This window comes from Anolis carolinensis, chromosome 4 (assembly GCF_035594765.1).
Source record: "Anolis carolinensis isolate JA03-04 chromosome 4, rAnoCar3.1.pri, whole genome shotgun sequence".
Classification (NCBI taxonomy): domain Eukaryota; kingdom Metazoa; phylum Chordata; class Lepidosauria; order Squamata; family Dactyloidae; genus Anolis; species Anolis carolinensis.
In genome coordinates this window covers 101,909,973-101,927,664 of record NC_085844.1, presented here as the reverse complement: position 1 = coordinate 101,927,664, position 17,692 = coordinate 101,909,973, and the positions used below count along the sequence as shown (strand labels likewise).

The window sequence follows — 17,692 nt, the reverse complement described above, 5'->3', positions numbered from 1 at the left end:
AGTGGTGCAGCACTGGAGAGCCAGAAGTTAGTATGGAGGCTGATGGTCACGCGCAGGAGAAGGGAGCATGGGAAGAGTTTTAGAAGAGCTCACAGTAGAGAAGCGCTCTGGCTCTTACCCCATTACTCTGGGTGGAGTGTACTGACTGCTCGCTGGCCGAGGAACATGTGCTCATGCGGTCTGTGTCCTTGCTGTGTGAAGAGTGACGGTGGACCTGGCGCTGGAGGGAGTCACTGTCCCCGGGGAAAGTGAAGGAGCCGGGACGGCTGACAGGGGATGCTGGGATGGAGCTCCAAAAGGAGCCTTTCTGCAGAGGACTACTGGGTGTAAAGTTTTCCTTGCCAAAAGGAGAGGGGAAAGCCATTGCAGAAGGAGGGTTTACTGGTGAGATGGCTCCAGGTCTGGCTTTCCCCAGCGTCAGGGATCCTATGCTGTTCCTTGAACGAATCTCTTCCGAATTCCCTCGGCATTCCCTCTGATCTGCATCCACAGGACAGTAAGTGCTTGTCGGTGCCTTCCGGGGGCTCTCCAAAGTGTTCATCTTGGGGATCTTCTCTGCTTCTCTCTCAGGACCATTTTGCTGTATGTTTGATGGATGCCTGCCTGCCTGGCTGAGGCCAGCCTGTAGGGTAGTTGTGTGGGGAGGCAGGGAGGGATTGTGAATGGACGTACCTGACATCTTGTCTGCCTCTGCCTGGACTGAGGCTGCAGAGGAGACCTGGACTGGGGAATGGTGTCGGACCGGCTGTGGGATCCGAGAGGGTCTGCTACGGCTGGAGCTGGGGATTCCAGTGCAGGAGCTTGGGCCGCTGCTGCTGTTGCTGCCACCACCGCCACCACCAGGACCACTGTGGTTCCTCTGGTACTCGATTGGTGATGTCAAGGCTGTGGTGGTCATTGAGAGAAAGCAGAGAAAATCACATAAAATGGAAGGCAAAGCAAAGCAGTTTCCTACACAAGACTTCAAATTCAACAGGTCTAAGATTGTACCAGCAGTTATTTAGGTCGGCATTGCTCTTAACACATCTGCGAAGTAAAGTGGAACATAGTCAGCTAGTGCACAGTTTCTCCACAGGAACAAAGAGAATACCCGTATTTACTCGAGTCTAATGCATCATCAAATCTAATGTACACCTCAATTTTCAAAACCCTGAAACAAAAAAAAAAAACATTTGCTGACAAATGTAATGTGCAGCAGCAAAAGATGCACTCTTCATAATATTCCCATTACAGAGTCTACCTGCTTAGAAGTCCTTCATTAATAACAGTTGTGTTGGAACATCAAAGCTTTCAGCAATGGAAAAGAAACCTTGAGGTGCACCTGTGCTGTAGTATGAATCCACTTTAACTGCCTTGGTTGAATGCTATGGAATCATGGGGGCTGTAGTTTTAACTTTCTCTACTAAAGTGCGAATGCCTCATCAAAATCCCAGGATCACATAGTATTGAGCTGTGACAATTAAATTACAGATGACCTCATCAAATAGAAGCTCCTGGTGCCCCTGAAGCAGTTACTAAGATTACCAGTATTATGCAAATCAGATCAGTACCCTAATCTTGGGAAAGTAATGTAGCCAAAAAAGGTAAGCATTAGATTCAAATAAATACAGTATTTCAGCAAACCAGAAACACCAATAAATAATAAGATACATATATGCAGGAACTTTTTCTACAGCAATATGACAAAGGAAATTTACTGGAGAGTTTAAACTAATACTAAAATCTGAATAGGACAAAAAATGTAGTTTACGTTACCATTTAGAAAATTACGCTGGTTTTCCAAAATTTGGTTGATTTCATGGATCCACATTTGGCGGACTCCTGGACTGGTGGAATGCAAAACAAAAGTCTCCATAGAATCACTTGCTCTCGATGTCAGTGCAAATTTACATGGATCGTTGTCTATGTTTTCCTCCAAACAAAGGCAACTCACCTTTATAGAAAAAAAATTAGGTGAAAAATTAAGAAATGCAGTTTGTGATCTGGTGTCATTATTTTTAATCAGATGGCAGGAGGAACTAGTATTATGAGACCTCTGAGAACCTGAGATCTTCTCATTGGGTTATGGGATGTAACACTCATTCTGGCTCTATTTTGGCCTCAGCACTGCCTACCAACATAGTCATGTCCTAACTGGGAATTCACAAACAATTTTTCCAGACCAAGCAAGAGACCAAACTTATGCTAACTCTGTTAAAAAGTAAATCATTTGGGGCTTAGACTCAGCCTCACAACTTAGTTCAAGTAGCAGTCCTTTCCTAATTTAATATGACCCTTTGCAGCAGTGGTTCTCAACCTGTGGGTCCTCAGGTGTTTTGGCCTGCAACTCCCAGAAATCCCAGTCAGTTCACCAGCTGTTAGGATTTCTGGGAGTTGAAGGCCAAAACATATGGGGACCCACAGGTAGATAACCACTGCTTTACAGGTTACTTTACTGATAAGGGGTGAGCAATGTGTTACAACAGTTATTGACATGTTCAAGTATTCTGGGATTCTGGGCTGATGTGTGAATAAACAACATAGAAATTAACCTTGGGAGATGTTCAATGAAGCAGCTAATAAAGAATATAGGGAGAAAATATTAGCTTATGGTTTCACTGAATATGGAGGCCCCTAGTGGAATACACACATTTATATTGTACAGGTTTAACAAGATGTTGACTTTTAATTAGAAGTAACCTCAGATAGAAAAGCATCTTGAAAAGAAGCAAAGGGGCTTTCAGGAAACTAATCATAGGAGACGCCAGCATATATTTGGGATCTCTTGTATGTGTTCAACACATAGTGGGGTGTCCTATGGTAGCAGATTCCCTTATATGCCTCCATGAATGTTCAAATGCGGGGTTCACAGCTGTGCAAAGAACTACATTCTATGTATACAAGGCAGACACACTGTGCATGTCTTAATGGATGCATCAAAAACAAAGTGGTCAAAACCTCCTCCTGAATGCCAGTCATATGTAGATACATAACACAAGTGTTCTTGACCTTCATTCCTATTAAGTAATTTCAAATTATACAATGGTTTAATTTAAATTTTCCTTAGTTCAATCTTTCCTCATTATTGTTCATTCCTCACAACAGGCTAACTACTCATTCATCATATCTGGCATAATTGAAAAGCCTCATTATCTATTTATCACACATGCAAAAGATGTGCAGGGAAAAGGAGAAGTAAAGTACTTCATGATGTGGCTCTTGGGACATTGTTTGTCAGCCATAAGCAAAAGAAACAATTTCTTTGAGCTTAGCGGGAATCATAGAAAAAGAACACAAAATCTAGGAGTGACTGGCTGGAAGAAAAAAACTTCACTGTGATTTTTCCTGATTCAGGAAATGAATCTTAGAGGATATTTCTAAATTCCTTTTACAGAGAATACAGGACATTTGGACTTAACTAACCTTCACTAATGCGGTGTCCTCTAGAGCAGCGATTCTCAAAGTGTGCTCTGGAGAGCCCTTGGGGCTCAGCGAGATATACTGAGTGGTTCCACAATGGCCCCTGGGGTTTCTGCTATAATTACTACTACTACTACTACTACTACTACTACTACTACAAAGGCTGGATGGTCATCTGTTGGGGGTGCTTTGATTGTGCTTTTCCTGCATGGAATAAGGATACTGGACTGGATGCCCATTGGGGTTTTTTCTATTATTATTATTATTATCATCATCATCATCATCATCATCATCATCATCATCATCATCATCATCATCATCAACACAACGACGTTGTATGGCACAGCAAACAAGATAGATATGCTGGATTTCGTTTCGCAAAACCACAAGTCGAACAGTGTCTAGGACTGTGTGATGTATTTTCTGATGATGTGTGCAGATCCCAGTAGGGTGGCCTTTTGCAGTTGGCAGATGGTGATTTTGTCAATGTCTATTGTTTCCAAATGCCGGCTGAGATCTTTTGGCACGGCACCCAGTGTGCCCATCACCACCGGGACCACCTGCACTGGTTTCTGCCAGAGTCTTTGAAGTTCAATCTTGAGGTCCTGATAGCGGCTGAGTTTTTCCTGTTGTTTTTCATCAATGCGACTGTCACCTGGGATGGCAACATCAATGATCCAAACCTTGTTCTTTTCCACAACTGTGATGTCTGGTGTGTTGTGTTCCAGAACTTTGTCAGTCTGGATTCGGAAGTCCCACAGTATCTTTGCGTGCTCATTTTCCAATACTTTTGCAGGTTTGTGATCCCACCAGTTCTTTGCTGCTGGGAGGTGGTACTTGAGGCATAAGTTCCAATGAATCATTTGGGCCACATAGTTGTGCCTCTGTTTGTAGTCTGTCTGTGCGATTTTTTTACAGCAGCTGAGGATATGATCAATGGTTTCGTCGGTTTCCTTGCACAGTCTGCATTTTGGGTCATCAGCTGATTTTTCAATCTTGGCCTTAATTGCATTTGTTCTGATGGCTTGCTCCTGGGCTGCAAGGATCAGGCCTTCTGTCTCCTTCTTCAGGGTCCCATTCGTGAGCCAGAGCCAGGTCTTCTCCTTATCAGCTTTTCCTTCAATTTTGTCAAGGAACTTTCCATGCAGTGTTTTGTTGTGCCAGCTGTCAGCTCTAGTTTGTAGTGCGGTTTTCTTGTACCAGTTTTTTGTCTGCTGTGTTTTGAGGAGTTTCTGATTTTTGACTTCAATCAAAGCAGGTTCTTCACTTTGCTTGACATATTCTGCCAGGGCATGTTCTTCTTCTTTGACTGCTTGTTTTACTTGTAAGAGTCCTCTGCCCCCTAATCTTCTAGGCAGATATAGCCGGTCAACATCACTGCGAGGGTGCAGGGAATGATGAATGGTCATGAGTTTTCTTGTTTTTCTGTCCAAATTGTCCAGTTCCACCTGTGTCCAATTTATAATGCCAGCAGTATATCTTATGACAGGTATGGCCCAGGTGTTTATGGCCTTGATGGTGTTACCTCCATTGAGCTTGCTTTTGAGAATTTTTCTGACCCTTTGTGTGTATTCTTTGCTGACCACAGTTTTCACATGTTCATGCTTGATGTTGTCCAGCTGTAGTATGCCCAGATATTTATAGGCCTCTGGCTGGTGACACTTTATTGTTTGGCCATTGGACATATTTATGCCCTCCCTTTCAATGATTTTTCCCTTCTTCAATGCCACTGTTGAACATTTGTCCAAACCAAACTCCATGTTGATATCAGTGCTAAAAATTCGGACAGTGTTAGTCAGAGACTGGATTTCAGTTTCCGTTTTCCCATATAGCTTCAGGTCATCCATGTACATCAAATGTGAAATTTTGTGAGAATTCTTAGATGTTTGATAGCCGAGATTTGTTTTTTGTAAGATTGTTGACAGAGGGATCATGGCGATAATGAAAAGCAGAGGGGACAATGAGTCTCCCTGGAAAATTCCTCTCCTGATGTTGACAAGTCCATAGCTTTCATTTCCAACAAACAGTTCAGTTTTCCAGTGCTCCATCATGTTTTCAATGAAGGTGCCAACGGTTTTACAAATCCTGATGGCGTCCAGGCACTTGATGATCCAGCTGTGTGGGAGTGAGTCAAAGGCCTTTTTGTAGTCAATCCACGTCATGTGAAAATTAGCTTTTCGGCTCTTACAGTTCTCCAGAATCATTTTGTCAATCAATAACTGGTCTTTTGTGCCCCTGCTTTTCCGTTTGTTGCCTTTCTGTTCATCTGGCAAGATGTTTTTTCCTTCAAGATAGTCTTGAATTCTCTCAGCTATGATGCCAGTCAGTAGTTTAAACATAGTGGGCAGACATGTTATTGGCCTATAGTTTCCTGGTGCTGCTCCTTTTGCTGGATCCTTTTGTATCAGGTATGTTCTTCCAGTTGATAGCCATTCACTGATACTTCCTTTCTGCAGCATCTCATTGAATTGTTGGGCCATTTTTCCATGTAAACTAATCAGATGTTTGAGCCAAAATCCATGAAGTTGATCACTACCAGGCGATGTCCAGTTCTTGACTTTTTGCACTCGTTTGCTGATCATTTCAGTTGTTATTTCCATCTGTTCCATTTTGTTCTGTGAGAATTTTCCTTCGAACTCCTTTATCCACCCAGCGTTTTTGTTGTAGTTTTTATTATTTTCCCAAAGTTCTTTCCAGAACTTTGTTGTTGCAGTTTTCTCTGGCTTTATGGTTACTGTGTCTGTTGTTTGGTTCAGACTCTGGTAGAACCGTCTTTGGTCTGATTGAAACAGTTGATTTTGGCTGTACTGGATGATTCTGGCTTCACACCTTTCAATTTTTCTGGCTGTTGCTGTAATTTGTTCTTTCACAATTTCCAAGGCTTCTTCAATTTTTCTGGTGTTCAGCCAGTACTTTCGGATCAGGTATTGCTTGATTTTGTCATTCTTCAGTTTCCTCTCTTTCATATTTTTCAGGTTACTTGCATCTGATCTAAGTTTCTTGATTTTCAACTCTAGCCTGACCTTCCACTTTGGTTTTCCAGTCGATTTTCTTTGGGGCTGCCTTGGTTGTAGGAGCCCAAGTTCTTCTGTTACTATCACTGCTGCACTGTAGGCATACTGGTTTGTTTGTTCAATTGATGTTATTTGGACAGTGGAGAGTACTGTATTCACATCTTTCATGAGAGGCGCCAGGTGTCTCTTGGGCACTGTTTTTAGAGTTGGGAGCCGCTTTCTTATTGCATTTGCTGCAGCATGAGCCATGATCTTATCCTTGAGTTCTTGTTGTCTTGCTGTCAAGGTTCCTGGTGGTTCAGCAGATGTTTCAAGTGCTGGTTCTTCAAATTCTTGCAAAAGCTCCACACTTTCTTCTGGTTCAATCTGTTCCACCATTCCAAGTGTTGCTGGAGTCTCTGCTGCTGTCTGTGCTGTGGTGTGATGGTAATTTGCTTTGCAAATTTTCTGGATTTCTTCGAGTTCAACTTCACTGAACACTTTGTTTCTGATTATGAATCTTCGTTGGTCAGCCAGTCGGGGTTCTGTTATCTGTGAGTCAGGGTACTCTTGTTTCCACAGTTGATGCATCCTTTTTTGGTAGCCACGCCTTTGAGGTTCAGATTTGTAGTAGCATTTCATAATTGTGCGGTTTTCTGGCATTGTATATTTTTGCCGCTTCTGTGACTGTTCATTTGGGTTTTGATGATTCCGTAGCCCACTTGTCGATGGATGTCCAGAATCAGCAGCATCCACCGTGGTCCTTTTTATCCTGGGCGACGACCGAGCCAGTATAGACTTCGTTTGGGTTTGATTCTCCATAATGCTAATGGGTTAGGTGCTCTTGGTTGTGCTCCTCAGCTGAGGCCTCTCTGGCTTGGTTGGACCTGCCAGTAGTTACACTACCGCCAGCACAGCCCTCAGTCATTATTATTATTATTGACACAACGACATTGTATGACACAGCAAACAAGATAGATATGCTGGATTTCGTTTCACAAAATCACAAGTCGAACACTTCCCAAGTGTCTAGGACTGTGTGATGTATTTTCGGATGATGCGTGCAGATCCCAGTAAGGTGGCCTTTTGCAGTTGGCAGATCGTAATTTTGTCAATGTCTATTGTTTCCAAATGCCGGCTGAGATCTTTTGGCACGGCACCCAGTGTGCCCATCACCACCGGGACCACCTGCACTGGTTTCTGCCAGAGTCTTTGAAGTTCAATCTTGAGGTCCTGATAGCGGCTGAGTTTTTCCTGTTGTTTTTCTTCAATGCGACTGTCACCTGGGATGGCAACATCAATGATCCAAACCTTGTTCTTTTCCACAACTGTGATGTCTGGTGTGTTGTGTTCCAGAACTTTGTCAGTCTGGATTCGGAAGTCCAGGTGCCACCCCCCCCCCCCCCCCCCGCAGGTGCCACCTTGACGTGGTGGGGGGGCTTAACTGCTCCAATGATGACTGAGGGCTGTTCTGGCGGTAGTGTAACTACCGGTAGGTCCAACCAAGCCAGAGAGGCCTCAGCTGAGGAGCAGAACTAAGAGCACCTAACCCATTAGCATTATGGAGAAACAAACCCAAACGAAGTCTATACTGGCTCGGTCGTCGCCCAGGATAAAAAGGACCGCGGTGGATGCTGCTGATTCTGGACATCCATTGACAAGTGGGCTACGGAATCATCAAACCCCAAATGAACAGTCACAGAAGCGGCAGAAATACACAATGCCAGAAAACCGCACAATTATTATTATTATTATTATTATTATTATTAGAAAAACAACATGATGAGTCCACAGCAGACACTCTGCTGGCTGTTGTATTGGATCACACAAGTCGAACACTTCCCAAGTGTCTAGGACTGTGTGATGTATTTTCAGATGATAATAATAATAATAATAATAATAATTATTATTATTTACTACTACAAAAGCTGGATGACCATCTGTTAGGGATGCTTTGATTGTGCTTTTCCTCCTGCATGGCAGAAGGTGGTTGAACTGAATGGCCCCTGTTAAGGTTATGTTGGTCAAAAAGTTTGCCCATGCCTGACACACACACACACACACACACACACACACTATATATATATATATAATATATAGTATACTAGCTGTGCCTGGCCACGCGTTGCTGTGGCATTGTCTGGTGGTGTTGGTGAGAAATTGTTGAGGTAGTGGTGGTATTGAATGTCTGTTGTATGGTTGTCTTTATGTTTAGTATGCACACTGAAGTGAATTATATGTCAGTGTGGAGTCAAGATAATGCAGTTCAAAGCAGACAATATAAGATTATAAATGGGTTATATAGCTGTGTGGAAGGGCCTTGAGTCTACACTGCCATATAATCCAGTTAAAATCTGATAATCTGTGGAAGAAGCCTAAGTGAGGCCTAACTGTGCCTGTTCCCTGGGCTGAGTAGGTTGCTAGGAGACCAAGTGGGCGGAGCTTAGCCTTCAAACTGGCAGCAATTGGATAAAACCTATTATTCCTTTCCCTGTAATTAGGACTTTATTTTTTCTTTTCTTTTTGTTGTATCAACCTAGAGCCATGAATGATGGGTTGTGTTGTCAAATTTCGAGGTTGGGGGGCCTGTAGTTTTGTTGTTTTGTCCGCTGCCCTGATGCCATCACTCTTTTATATATAGAGATAAACATTTCTTCGGGCTCAATGAGAAATTTTGCTTCAAGAAGGGCTCCGCGGCTGAAAAAGTTTGATAACCCCTGCTCTAGATTAACATGGTCAGTCATCATGGCCAATCTGGGACTTGCAGGAGCAAACATCTGGAAGGTGTCACATTGGGGAAATCTGAACTAGCAATTAGATGAAAATGGATTAAAACCTTAAACATAATCACCTTTAAAAAAATTACATGCTTACCTTTATACTATTTTTAAATAAGAACCCTGGTGTTGAGAAGCCTTTCTTTTTATCTAGTGGTTCACTGAATATGACAATCTGTTCAAACAGGAAGACACGCCTTTCTTTCAAACGTGGCAAGAGTCCTGTATCCTGGTCCGTAATCATGAATGTGTCTTGTAGCAACAGTTTTCCCTGGGCAACGATTTTACCCTTAAAACAGAAACCAGAACAAGTTTAGTCAAGCTTTCTAGCTCACTAAGTTACACGAGTAATGATACTGTTAAAGAAAAGGACATCTAATAAAATGTTGACATTTCAGGGACTTGTTTTGTTGCACAAAATTATCCTGCGCTTTGTAGTTCAAACAAAACTGCATTCATATGTAGTCATTACTAATTTATTCTTGAAGCACTGTAGTTTTGAGGAGAATGAAGAAGAAAACATAAACAACCAGCAACTTCATAATCTAAACAAATCAGTACTACACAAATCAACAACATGCTAACATGTACCAGAAAAACAGAGGTTTATCTTTTCAATGACAACCAGATGATATCTGCTAAATAATAAGATATGCAGAATATACTATCCTTACTAGGAATCTTAAAAAGTAACAACATAATTATCTATTTCCTAATATCATGCCAAAACATTAGTAGAATTTTGTTCACATTTGGAAATAATAATAATAATAATAATAATAATAATAATAAAACTTTATTTATACCCCGCCACCATCTCCCCAACGGGGACTCGGGGTGGCTTACATGGGGCCTTGCCCAGGACAATACAATATAATGTAACAATCAGTAGCCCTATCCTAATTTAAATTGCGAGGACTGGTGGCATTTTAAAAACAAAGTGCTTTACTAATATTCAATATTCATGAATTTGGAATTTCATGTTGGTTGGTCTCATCTGAGCTACTGTTACCCAACAATCTTGTGAACCAATCTAGGTAAATTGGTTTTTCACATTCTAGACTGTGAAATCATTAAGACCTCCTATGTTAGATGAAAGTAGACACTCTAGGACAGTGGTTCTCAACCTTGGGTCCCCAGATGTTTTTGGCCTTCAACTCCCAGAAATCCTAACAGCTGGTAAACTGGCTGGGATTTCTGGAAGTTGTAGGCTAAAACATCTGGGGACCCCAGGTTGAGAACCACTGCTCTAGAAGAACAGAATGGAAGGAAACATAATAGCTATAGCTCCATGGTTCCCAACCTTTTTTTGACCAGGGACCACTCTCCAATATTAATACCAAAAAGGTTACGAATAAATTTTTGGTCAACTTAAGATACGGCTTGGTTATTTGGGGTGCTGATTCAGAAAATTGCACTGGATAGACCACATCAGGTCTAGTTTCTGATACAGAACTTATGCCATCCATAAGTAGTCACCATCTACTTACCCACAGAAAACCATATTTAATAATCTAGAGCTGATGCAGTCTATCCAATGCAATTTTCTGAATCAGCACCCAAATAACCCCAGAAACAGGCCTAAAACGAGACACCAAGGCACTCCCGCTTCCAGGTGCCACATAGAATGGCTCCGCTTAGGGCAAGGAGGAGGAGAATCAGCAGTCAGGAGGCTTGTTGTCTCGCCTTTAGTGGGTAGTCAGCTTTCCCCTCCTGACATCCCCGTTTCCTTGGCACTATAAGAAGGTTTTTGCAAGACCAATAGCTCTCATTGCAACCGTGTAGTAACAGTGAGGCTGCAGACCATGTTTTAGTTATTGGGGATCACTGGTGGTCCACGGACCACAAGTTGGGAACCACTGCTATAGCAGAATGCATCCCTGGGGCATTTCCTCACCCTCTAACCTAGCAGTGAGAAGATGCGGGTTAGAAATACAATCATCATCATCATCATCATCATCATCCTATTGAATCAGCCCATGTTTAAGGCTAATTGAGACAGAGGCTAATTCTTTACGGGATGCCTTCAACCTGTAATAAATAGAAGATGTTTTAGATTGCCTAAGAATTCTGAAACTGAAACAAGGACATCAAAATGTTTTGTTTGCTCTGAAAATACAGAATTATGAAGAAAACTTGCTGTTCATCAAGAATGAAGAGCACAAACTTAAAGATGAACTTACATCAAATCCTTGTAAACGACCAACATTCATCATGTCGTTGCACCGTTTGGGGACTATACACATTACTTCTACAGCCCTCTGTTGAATCAAAGGAGACAAATATTAGAATAGTCGGATGTACTAAAAAATGTCATTCCAGAAGATACGTTATATAACTCTTATATTATATTAACTATGTCACAAAAAAGACTAGCGATTGCTTGTAGGAACAAACAGAATGCCTCTTTTTTGAAGACTCCTTGATTAATTTCTTCAAAACTGTCAATGTAGTGTGTCAACCATTATTTCCAGAATGAATAACTCTTGAGAAATGAAAATAAAAAGTACTTGGAAAAAGTGGGACACAAACTCCGTAGACATACTCTAACCTCTCCATTTGCCCCTTAGAAAATTGATCTTACATGATTGGGCCCAAGAAAAAAATGGGGAAAGGCAACATGTTCAAGTCCAAGACACACTGCTGAAAAAGACACCATGTTTGATGTGAACCAAATGACACCATGTCAAACAAAAAACATTCACCTCCAGGTGTGTGGACAAGAAAAGTACCTGAGAAAATCTAAAGACAATTCACAAATCAACACAGAAACCACTTTTCTTGATTGTTTCAGATACCATTCCAGAAAAGAAGTTGTACCAAAGCTACATGTTGCTTTGTGGATGAGACAAACTATTCAGAAGACAGAATTAAGGATCCAGGATATTTTAGCAATCATTATAGTTCTGAACAGCATCTACTCATGTATAAGTCAACCTCATGTATAAGTCGAGGGCACATTTTGGGGACAAAATTGTGGATTTTGCAGAGAGGGGACAGCAACAATACCCCAAGGGGCTGCCACTACCATTTCCCCACATAGACATTCAAAAAGGTCAGATGTGGTATCATGGTGGAGTGAATAGAGGGGGTCAGTACTTATTTTACACCCCCCAGAACACACTAAGCACTTTCCTTTTACTACTGTATTCAAGAGAAGGGGAAAATAAAAATAAGAGTCACGGTACAGTACTCGCATTGACCTGTAGATAGGATGACCCAGGGTTTTTTAAACTGATTTTTTAAACTAAAATTTCTAGACTTCTGCATGAGTATACATAGGATAAACATTTTGGGTTGAGGCAAGACATTATGTATTGTGTAATGCCTCATCACAAGATCATATCCAAACGTTGTTTTGATCAAGAGTCTGAGGGTCAATAAGGCAACACATAATGTAGTGAAATTACAGAAAAAGAAGTGATGAGTATAATTAGCCTTAGTTTGAGGACCTCTACCATAGCTCAACAGGCAACTTGAGGGCACATGCGCACACATGTCACTTACCTGTGAGAATTATTTACAACCCATTTTAGAAACATCAGATGAAAGAATCTGTATAAACATCATTAAACATCATTTTCCAAAGCAGAAAGCTGTATTATTATAACAAAATGCTCCTCTTGTCTTTATTATGTACTCTGAACACATTTATATGTACCTGACAGGCAGGATTTTGATTTGGCATTATGATTTGAGAGTGCTAGTGTAATTTTACTCTGAACTTATTTATAAATAAATATCATAACAAAACAAACAAACAACAAGAACCTAGCATTACCTTTATTTAGGAATTACTATAAGAAAGTGAGAGCATTAATTGTGTAGCAGCACTAAAAGAGCACTGGGTTCTGTCACAGTTCAAACAGTTACATTGATGGTGGTAAAATATTTTTCAAAAGCAATATTTCTAAATACCTCTAATTCTGTTATGTCAAGATTAGCTTTTTTGGAGTATTTGAGGAAGTCCTATAAAAAAGAGAGAAATATAAATTGAGACTATTGTTCCATTTATAATGAAGAGCAAAAAACCAAAGCAAAACAACCCCACACATAAATACGAAAGTCTTCTTTTTCAGAAGTACCCAATAAAAATGTGCAATTATCTAACATTCCATTGCAGAATTTCTAGAACCAGAGCTTTAACTAAATTAATTCACTTTACCTGAAATCCGAAACGTATTAAATATTGTCTCTCCTTATTTTCACTGATTTTAATTAACTTGTTGGTGTATCACTCCTAGGAGCAGCTGACCTTCATTTTCTCAGAAAACAAGGAAATCCTAACATTTTCATACCAGACCTAACCCTAGTTATTTACTTTCTTTTCACATAGTTAAACTACCTTAGTAGGTAAGGTATTCAGCATAAGACAAAACCAACAGACGGAAGCGTGCTATATAAAAAATATAGAACATATTGTTCTCTCTCATGTTCACTTTTGCCTTCTCTTCTCTTACATCACTGTATTCCTTTCCTGCAGGTGGAAATCTTTGTTCTTATGTTCTCTCTCAGTTAAATATTGTTTGAATGGATCCTCCTTATTTATCAATTCACCAAAACCCTAATTAGAAACTCAGTTTTAAACCATGATGTTCGTTGTAAGGCTGTGCTTATTAATTTTGAGATAAACTTAAAACTATGAAGATTTTCATCTAGTTAGTTTGTTCTCTATGTGTGGCAGAGGATCAGCTAAAGAAGAGAGCCTCCTGTATCCATGGAGAATCTGCAAGAGTTTGAAACAAAAGATGTAGACAGCCTTCAAAGATCTCTGTTCAGACAACTCCCAGAAAACACACTTTCCCTACTCAAGCTTTTTCACTGAGCAGATAAAGAACCTCTTAAGAAGGCTTTAGTCTATATGCAACACACTGTCTCTGATCTCTACATATCTGCTTCTAGTTTCTTCATACTTCACTTATATTCTGTCAATTTTTATGCAATAGCTTCCTCAATCAAGTCTAAACTTCACTCTTTAAATCTCATCATGGATTCACTCCTTTTTATCCATCTTTGTAATTTCCTCCTATTCTCCTCGATTCATCCATTCCAACACTAACCTTTCTAAATCTATGTCTATTTTATGCTTAAATCATCAGAGCCCACGGTGGTGCAGTGGGTTAAAGCCCTGTGACTTGAAGGTTGGGTTTCTGACCTGAAGGCTGCCACGTTCGAATCCAAACCGGGGAGAGCGCGGGTGAGCTCCAGCTCCATGTGGGACATGAGAGAAGCCTCTCACAAGGATGGTAAAAACATCAAAACATCCTGGGTCCCCTGGGCAATGGTCAATTCTCTCATACCAGAAACGACTTGCAGTTTCTCAAGTCGCTTCTGACAGAAAAAACAAAACAAAACGAAGGGCATATTCTTTCTTTCACACACAGTGATTCCGTTGTTTGTGGAAATATTTCTCTTTAGATTGGGGTGCAGGAGATGTGGCCCTTGTCCACATATACCCCCAAGGCCATGTTGGAGACCCCTAGGGCCTGCCAAAATATCCCCATTGTTTTGGGGGCCTCCCAGCTACCTTTTTGGGGGGAAATGCCTCTGCTCCACCTAAAATGGGTCATCTTCCTTCTGCCAGCAAAATTGGCATTGGGAGCTAAAAATAGTTTTATTATTTCAATTGTCTTTTTTTGGAGTCAGGGGGAGGGAGAAATATATGCCCTATACTCTCCAAAACTGCACATTCCTGCTTTAGATGTTTAGGTAGTTTTCTCTTTGCCTCAGTTTAATTAATAAAGATGCATTTTTCTTTTCTTGTACTTCTTTCTTGATGTTCCTTCCTTTTTTTCCATTTTTTCCTATTTATATATTGGTCACTGTAATGCTTTTACATTAACACAACTTTGCTTTTCGTCTCAAAACACAGTTTCCTCTTCCCCCATGACCTTTCTCTCTCTTTAGATTCTAATGCTGTTGGCAGAAATTTGATATTACTTTCTCTAAGGATTTAAAGACAGTAGATCAGAGCTTTTCAAACTGTGTGTTGCAACACGTTAGTGTGTCGGCTGCAGTGTGTAGGTGTGTTGAGCAAATGTAATGAAAATTATAAAAATCTTGGACATATATATTATCTTACAAATCATAGATTTTAACATATGAATGACAGGTTTCATGAGATGTATTCTGTATGCTGTATCCTCCCACATTTTGTTACTACAATTTATGTATGTGCTTGTATCACTTTCTCTTTGTATGTGGGTGTGTATGTATCTTTCATAAGGGGTTGGTATAATTTCTGGTTTGCTGGTAAAACTGAATTATAATGTCACAAAATAATGCATCTCTAAAAAGTGTGTCGCCAACAAGAAATGTTTTGAAATTCTGCGGTCGATGTTGTTCCTCAGGTAACAAGGTATATATATATATTTATCCCCAAATGCTACAGATTGCAGTTGACAGCATCCCATGTGCTTTACCTTTAGTAACAATTGATATTTCATAATTCTTTGCACTGGCTTTATCAGCAAATCTGTAAGCTGAAGTCTGTGACCCAAACGCTGCTTCAGGTCCTAGTAGCAACAAGATAAAATTTAGAGAAGAGCTGAAAACAATTTAAGAGAGAACATTTTCAAAAAGGCTATTACAGGTCTGTAGAAACCCATACTGAGTCCAAATTCCCCTTCAGATTCTCCCATTGCTTCCGTTATTCTTAGTTCTCTGCTGTATTTAGAAACAAAATGCATCACAAAGAAATCATTTTCTTTTTTCAAAACATTATACTTATAAGTATGGGGTGCAATTCTTCCTTAACTTCATTCTACCAAAATTTGCAAATAAAACAAAACAAACCCATTCTCCCACCCACCCACCTGTCTCTTGGACTAAAACTATTTATCAACGACACTTGATATTCTTTTGCCTTTATGTTCAAGCTGATAAGCATTTTGAATAGGATTCTACCTACTCAGTTCAACAGGATACATAGATCCTTATCAGTTGCAAGTATTACATCTCTATTCATTCCCTCCCATCTTTTAATTGGCCCTCTTTGGTCCAGTGTGTAAAAGCAGCTGGCGGCCTGAATCCAGATTACTATGGCAGTATTGTAAAATTCACTTAGATGAATCAATATTATGTGGCCTTCCAAAATCTCATGAGGACTATTTGGTGAAATTATATTTAAAAACTGATGCTATCTATCTGTTAATTAATTTGGTACAGAGAATTTATTGAATTTCAGAGCTCTAGAGCAGGGAGAGGAATCATTTCTTTGGCAACAATAGACAACTTCACTTTGATCCTCGTAACTGAAGTGGAGTAAATGTATCAGATATAATAAAAACGAGTTTGGGAAAGATTATGAACATTCCTGTCAAACCAGAGACATGTATACTCCCTGTTATTTTGGCACTTACCTCAAAAAATGTATCAATGTATTCTGAGACAATATGCTCAGACTTTGGTTTGTTTTGGCAGTAAACTATGTACATGTGCAATCTTCTCTCCTGGAAGAGAGGGAAATGAAGATTTTTTGAATATATATAGAAAGGAAATTTAGATAGAATAAAACAATGACTAATAACTACAGTACTTGTATGGGCTGCCTTGAACACCATATATATCACTACATATACAAGTTGTGTGTGTGTGTGTTTATACCATTACCATGGATATCATCAAGAAAGGTGGAAGCCAAAATATCAAATGCTTTAGAAAAACATCTGTTTTCAGTCATTTTACTAAATCCATTTTAAATTTATAGTATTCTTCTGTGATGCAGAGCCTAGCTGAAAACAGTTGTTTCCCCCCCTTGCTACTTATCAATCTATCTGCTCATCATATATCCTGTCTGAGGTCTTCTCCAACATATGCATGCTCACAATCACCTGGAGAAATCAAGGATGAAACAGCCTATACATGGATATTGTCAACAGCAATATCTGTAAAAGTGGCTGCATTTTCTGTTACTAGGAGCAAGGGAAAGTGCTGTCACTATATCCATGTTCCACGCATTATACACTTCTGTTATCTACACAGCAGCGTACACTTACACATTTGTAAATGAATTAGTGGCAAAGACTAATACTTTCTGTTAACTGGCTGGAAAGCATGTAACCATGACTGACATTGTAATGTTATTAAAAATAGTTTTGCAGCACAATGAGAATACTAACATTAAGATTAAAGGCCTGAGAATGATTTTCAAACTTTTTGCTCTCTAAACTCATTCTACATTGCCTTGTTTGCTAAGGAACCCTCACAATCCATGATAGACCCTAAAACCTGGAAAGTACTATAGGGATGGGAAAACTTTGGCCATTCGGGCGTTGTGGCCTAAAATTCCCATCAACCCCAGGCAGCATAGATGATGACAAGGAATTGTGGAAGCTGTGGCAAAAAGTAGGAAAGGTCAAAGTTTCCTATGTTGCAAACAGGGTGCAAACAGAAATAAATTGGGGAAGTGATAGGCTACTGGATTATGACCTGTTAGGATCATAACCTATTGGGTAGCAGAGTTTCAGGAGTTTTCTTTTAGTTTATTGGTTAATGGAAGATCACTGGGCATGTAAATATCTT

General features: G+C 40.1%; 1 protein-coding gene across 7 annotated transcripts in view; it reads right to left on the bottom strand.

The window, feature by feature from the left end:
* Positions 1–17,692, bottom strand: part of trio (trio Rho guanine nucleotide exchange factor) — a 446,368-nt gene that overhangs the window by 26,943 nt on the left and 401,733 nt on the right. For 6 of the 7 annotated variants that reach the window (XM_062979400.1, XM_062979401.1, XM_062979398.1 and 3 more), the window contains 7 exons: positions 16,531–16,620; positions 15,592–15,684; positions 13,088–13,138; positions 11,353–11,430; positions 9,267–9,458; positions 1,756–1,933; positions 119–885 (listed from right to left, as the gene is read on the bottom strand). In XM_062979400.1, coding sequence (XP_062835470.1) covers positions 119–885; positions 1,756–1,933; positions 9,267–9,458; positions 11,353–11,430; positions 13,088–13,138; positions 15,592–15,684; positions 16,531–16,620 — 1,449 coding nt within the window. The remainder of the gene's footprint in view (positions 1–118; positions 886–1,755; positions 1,934–9,266; positions 9,459–11,352; positions 11,431–13,087; positions 13,139–15,591; positions 15,685–16,530; positions 16,621–17,692) is intronic. The other variant, XM_062979404.1, reaches the window with a different exon arrangement.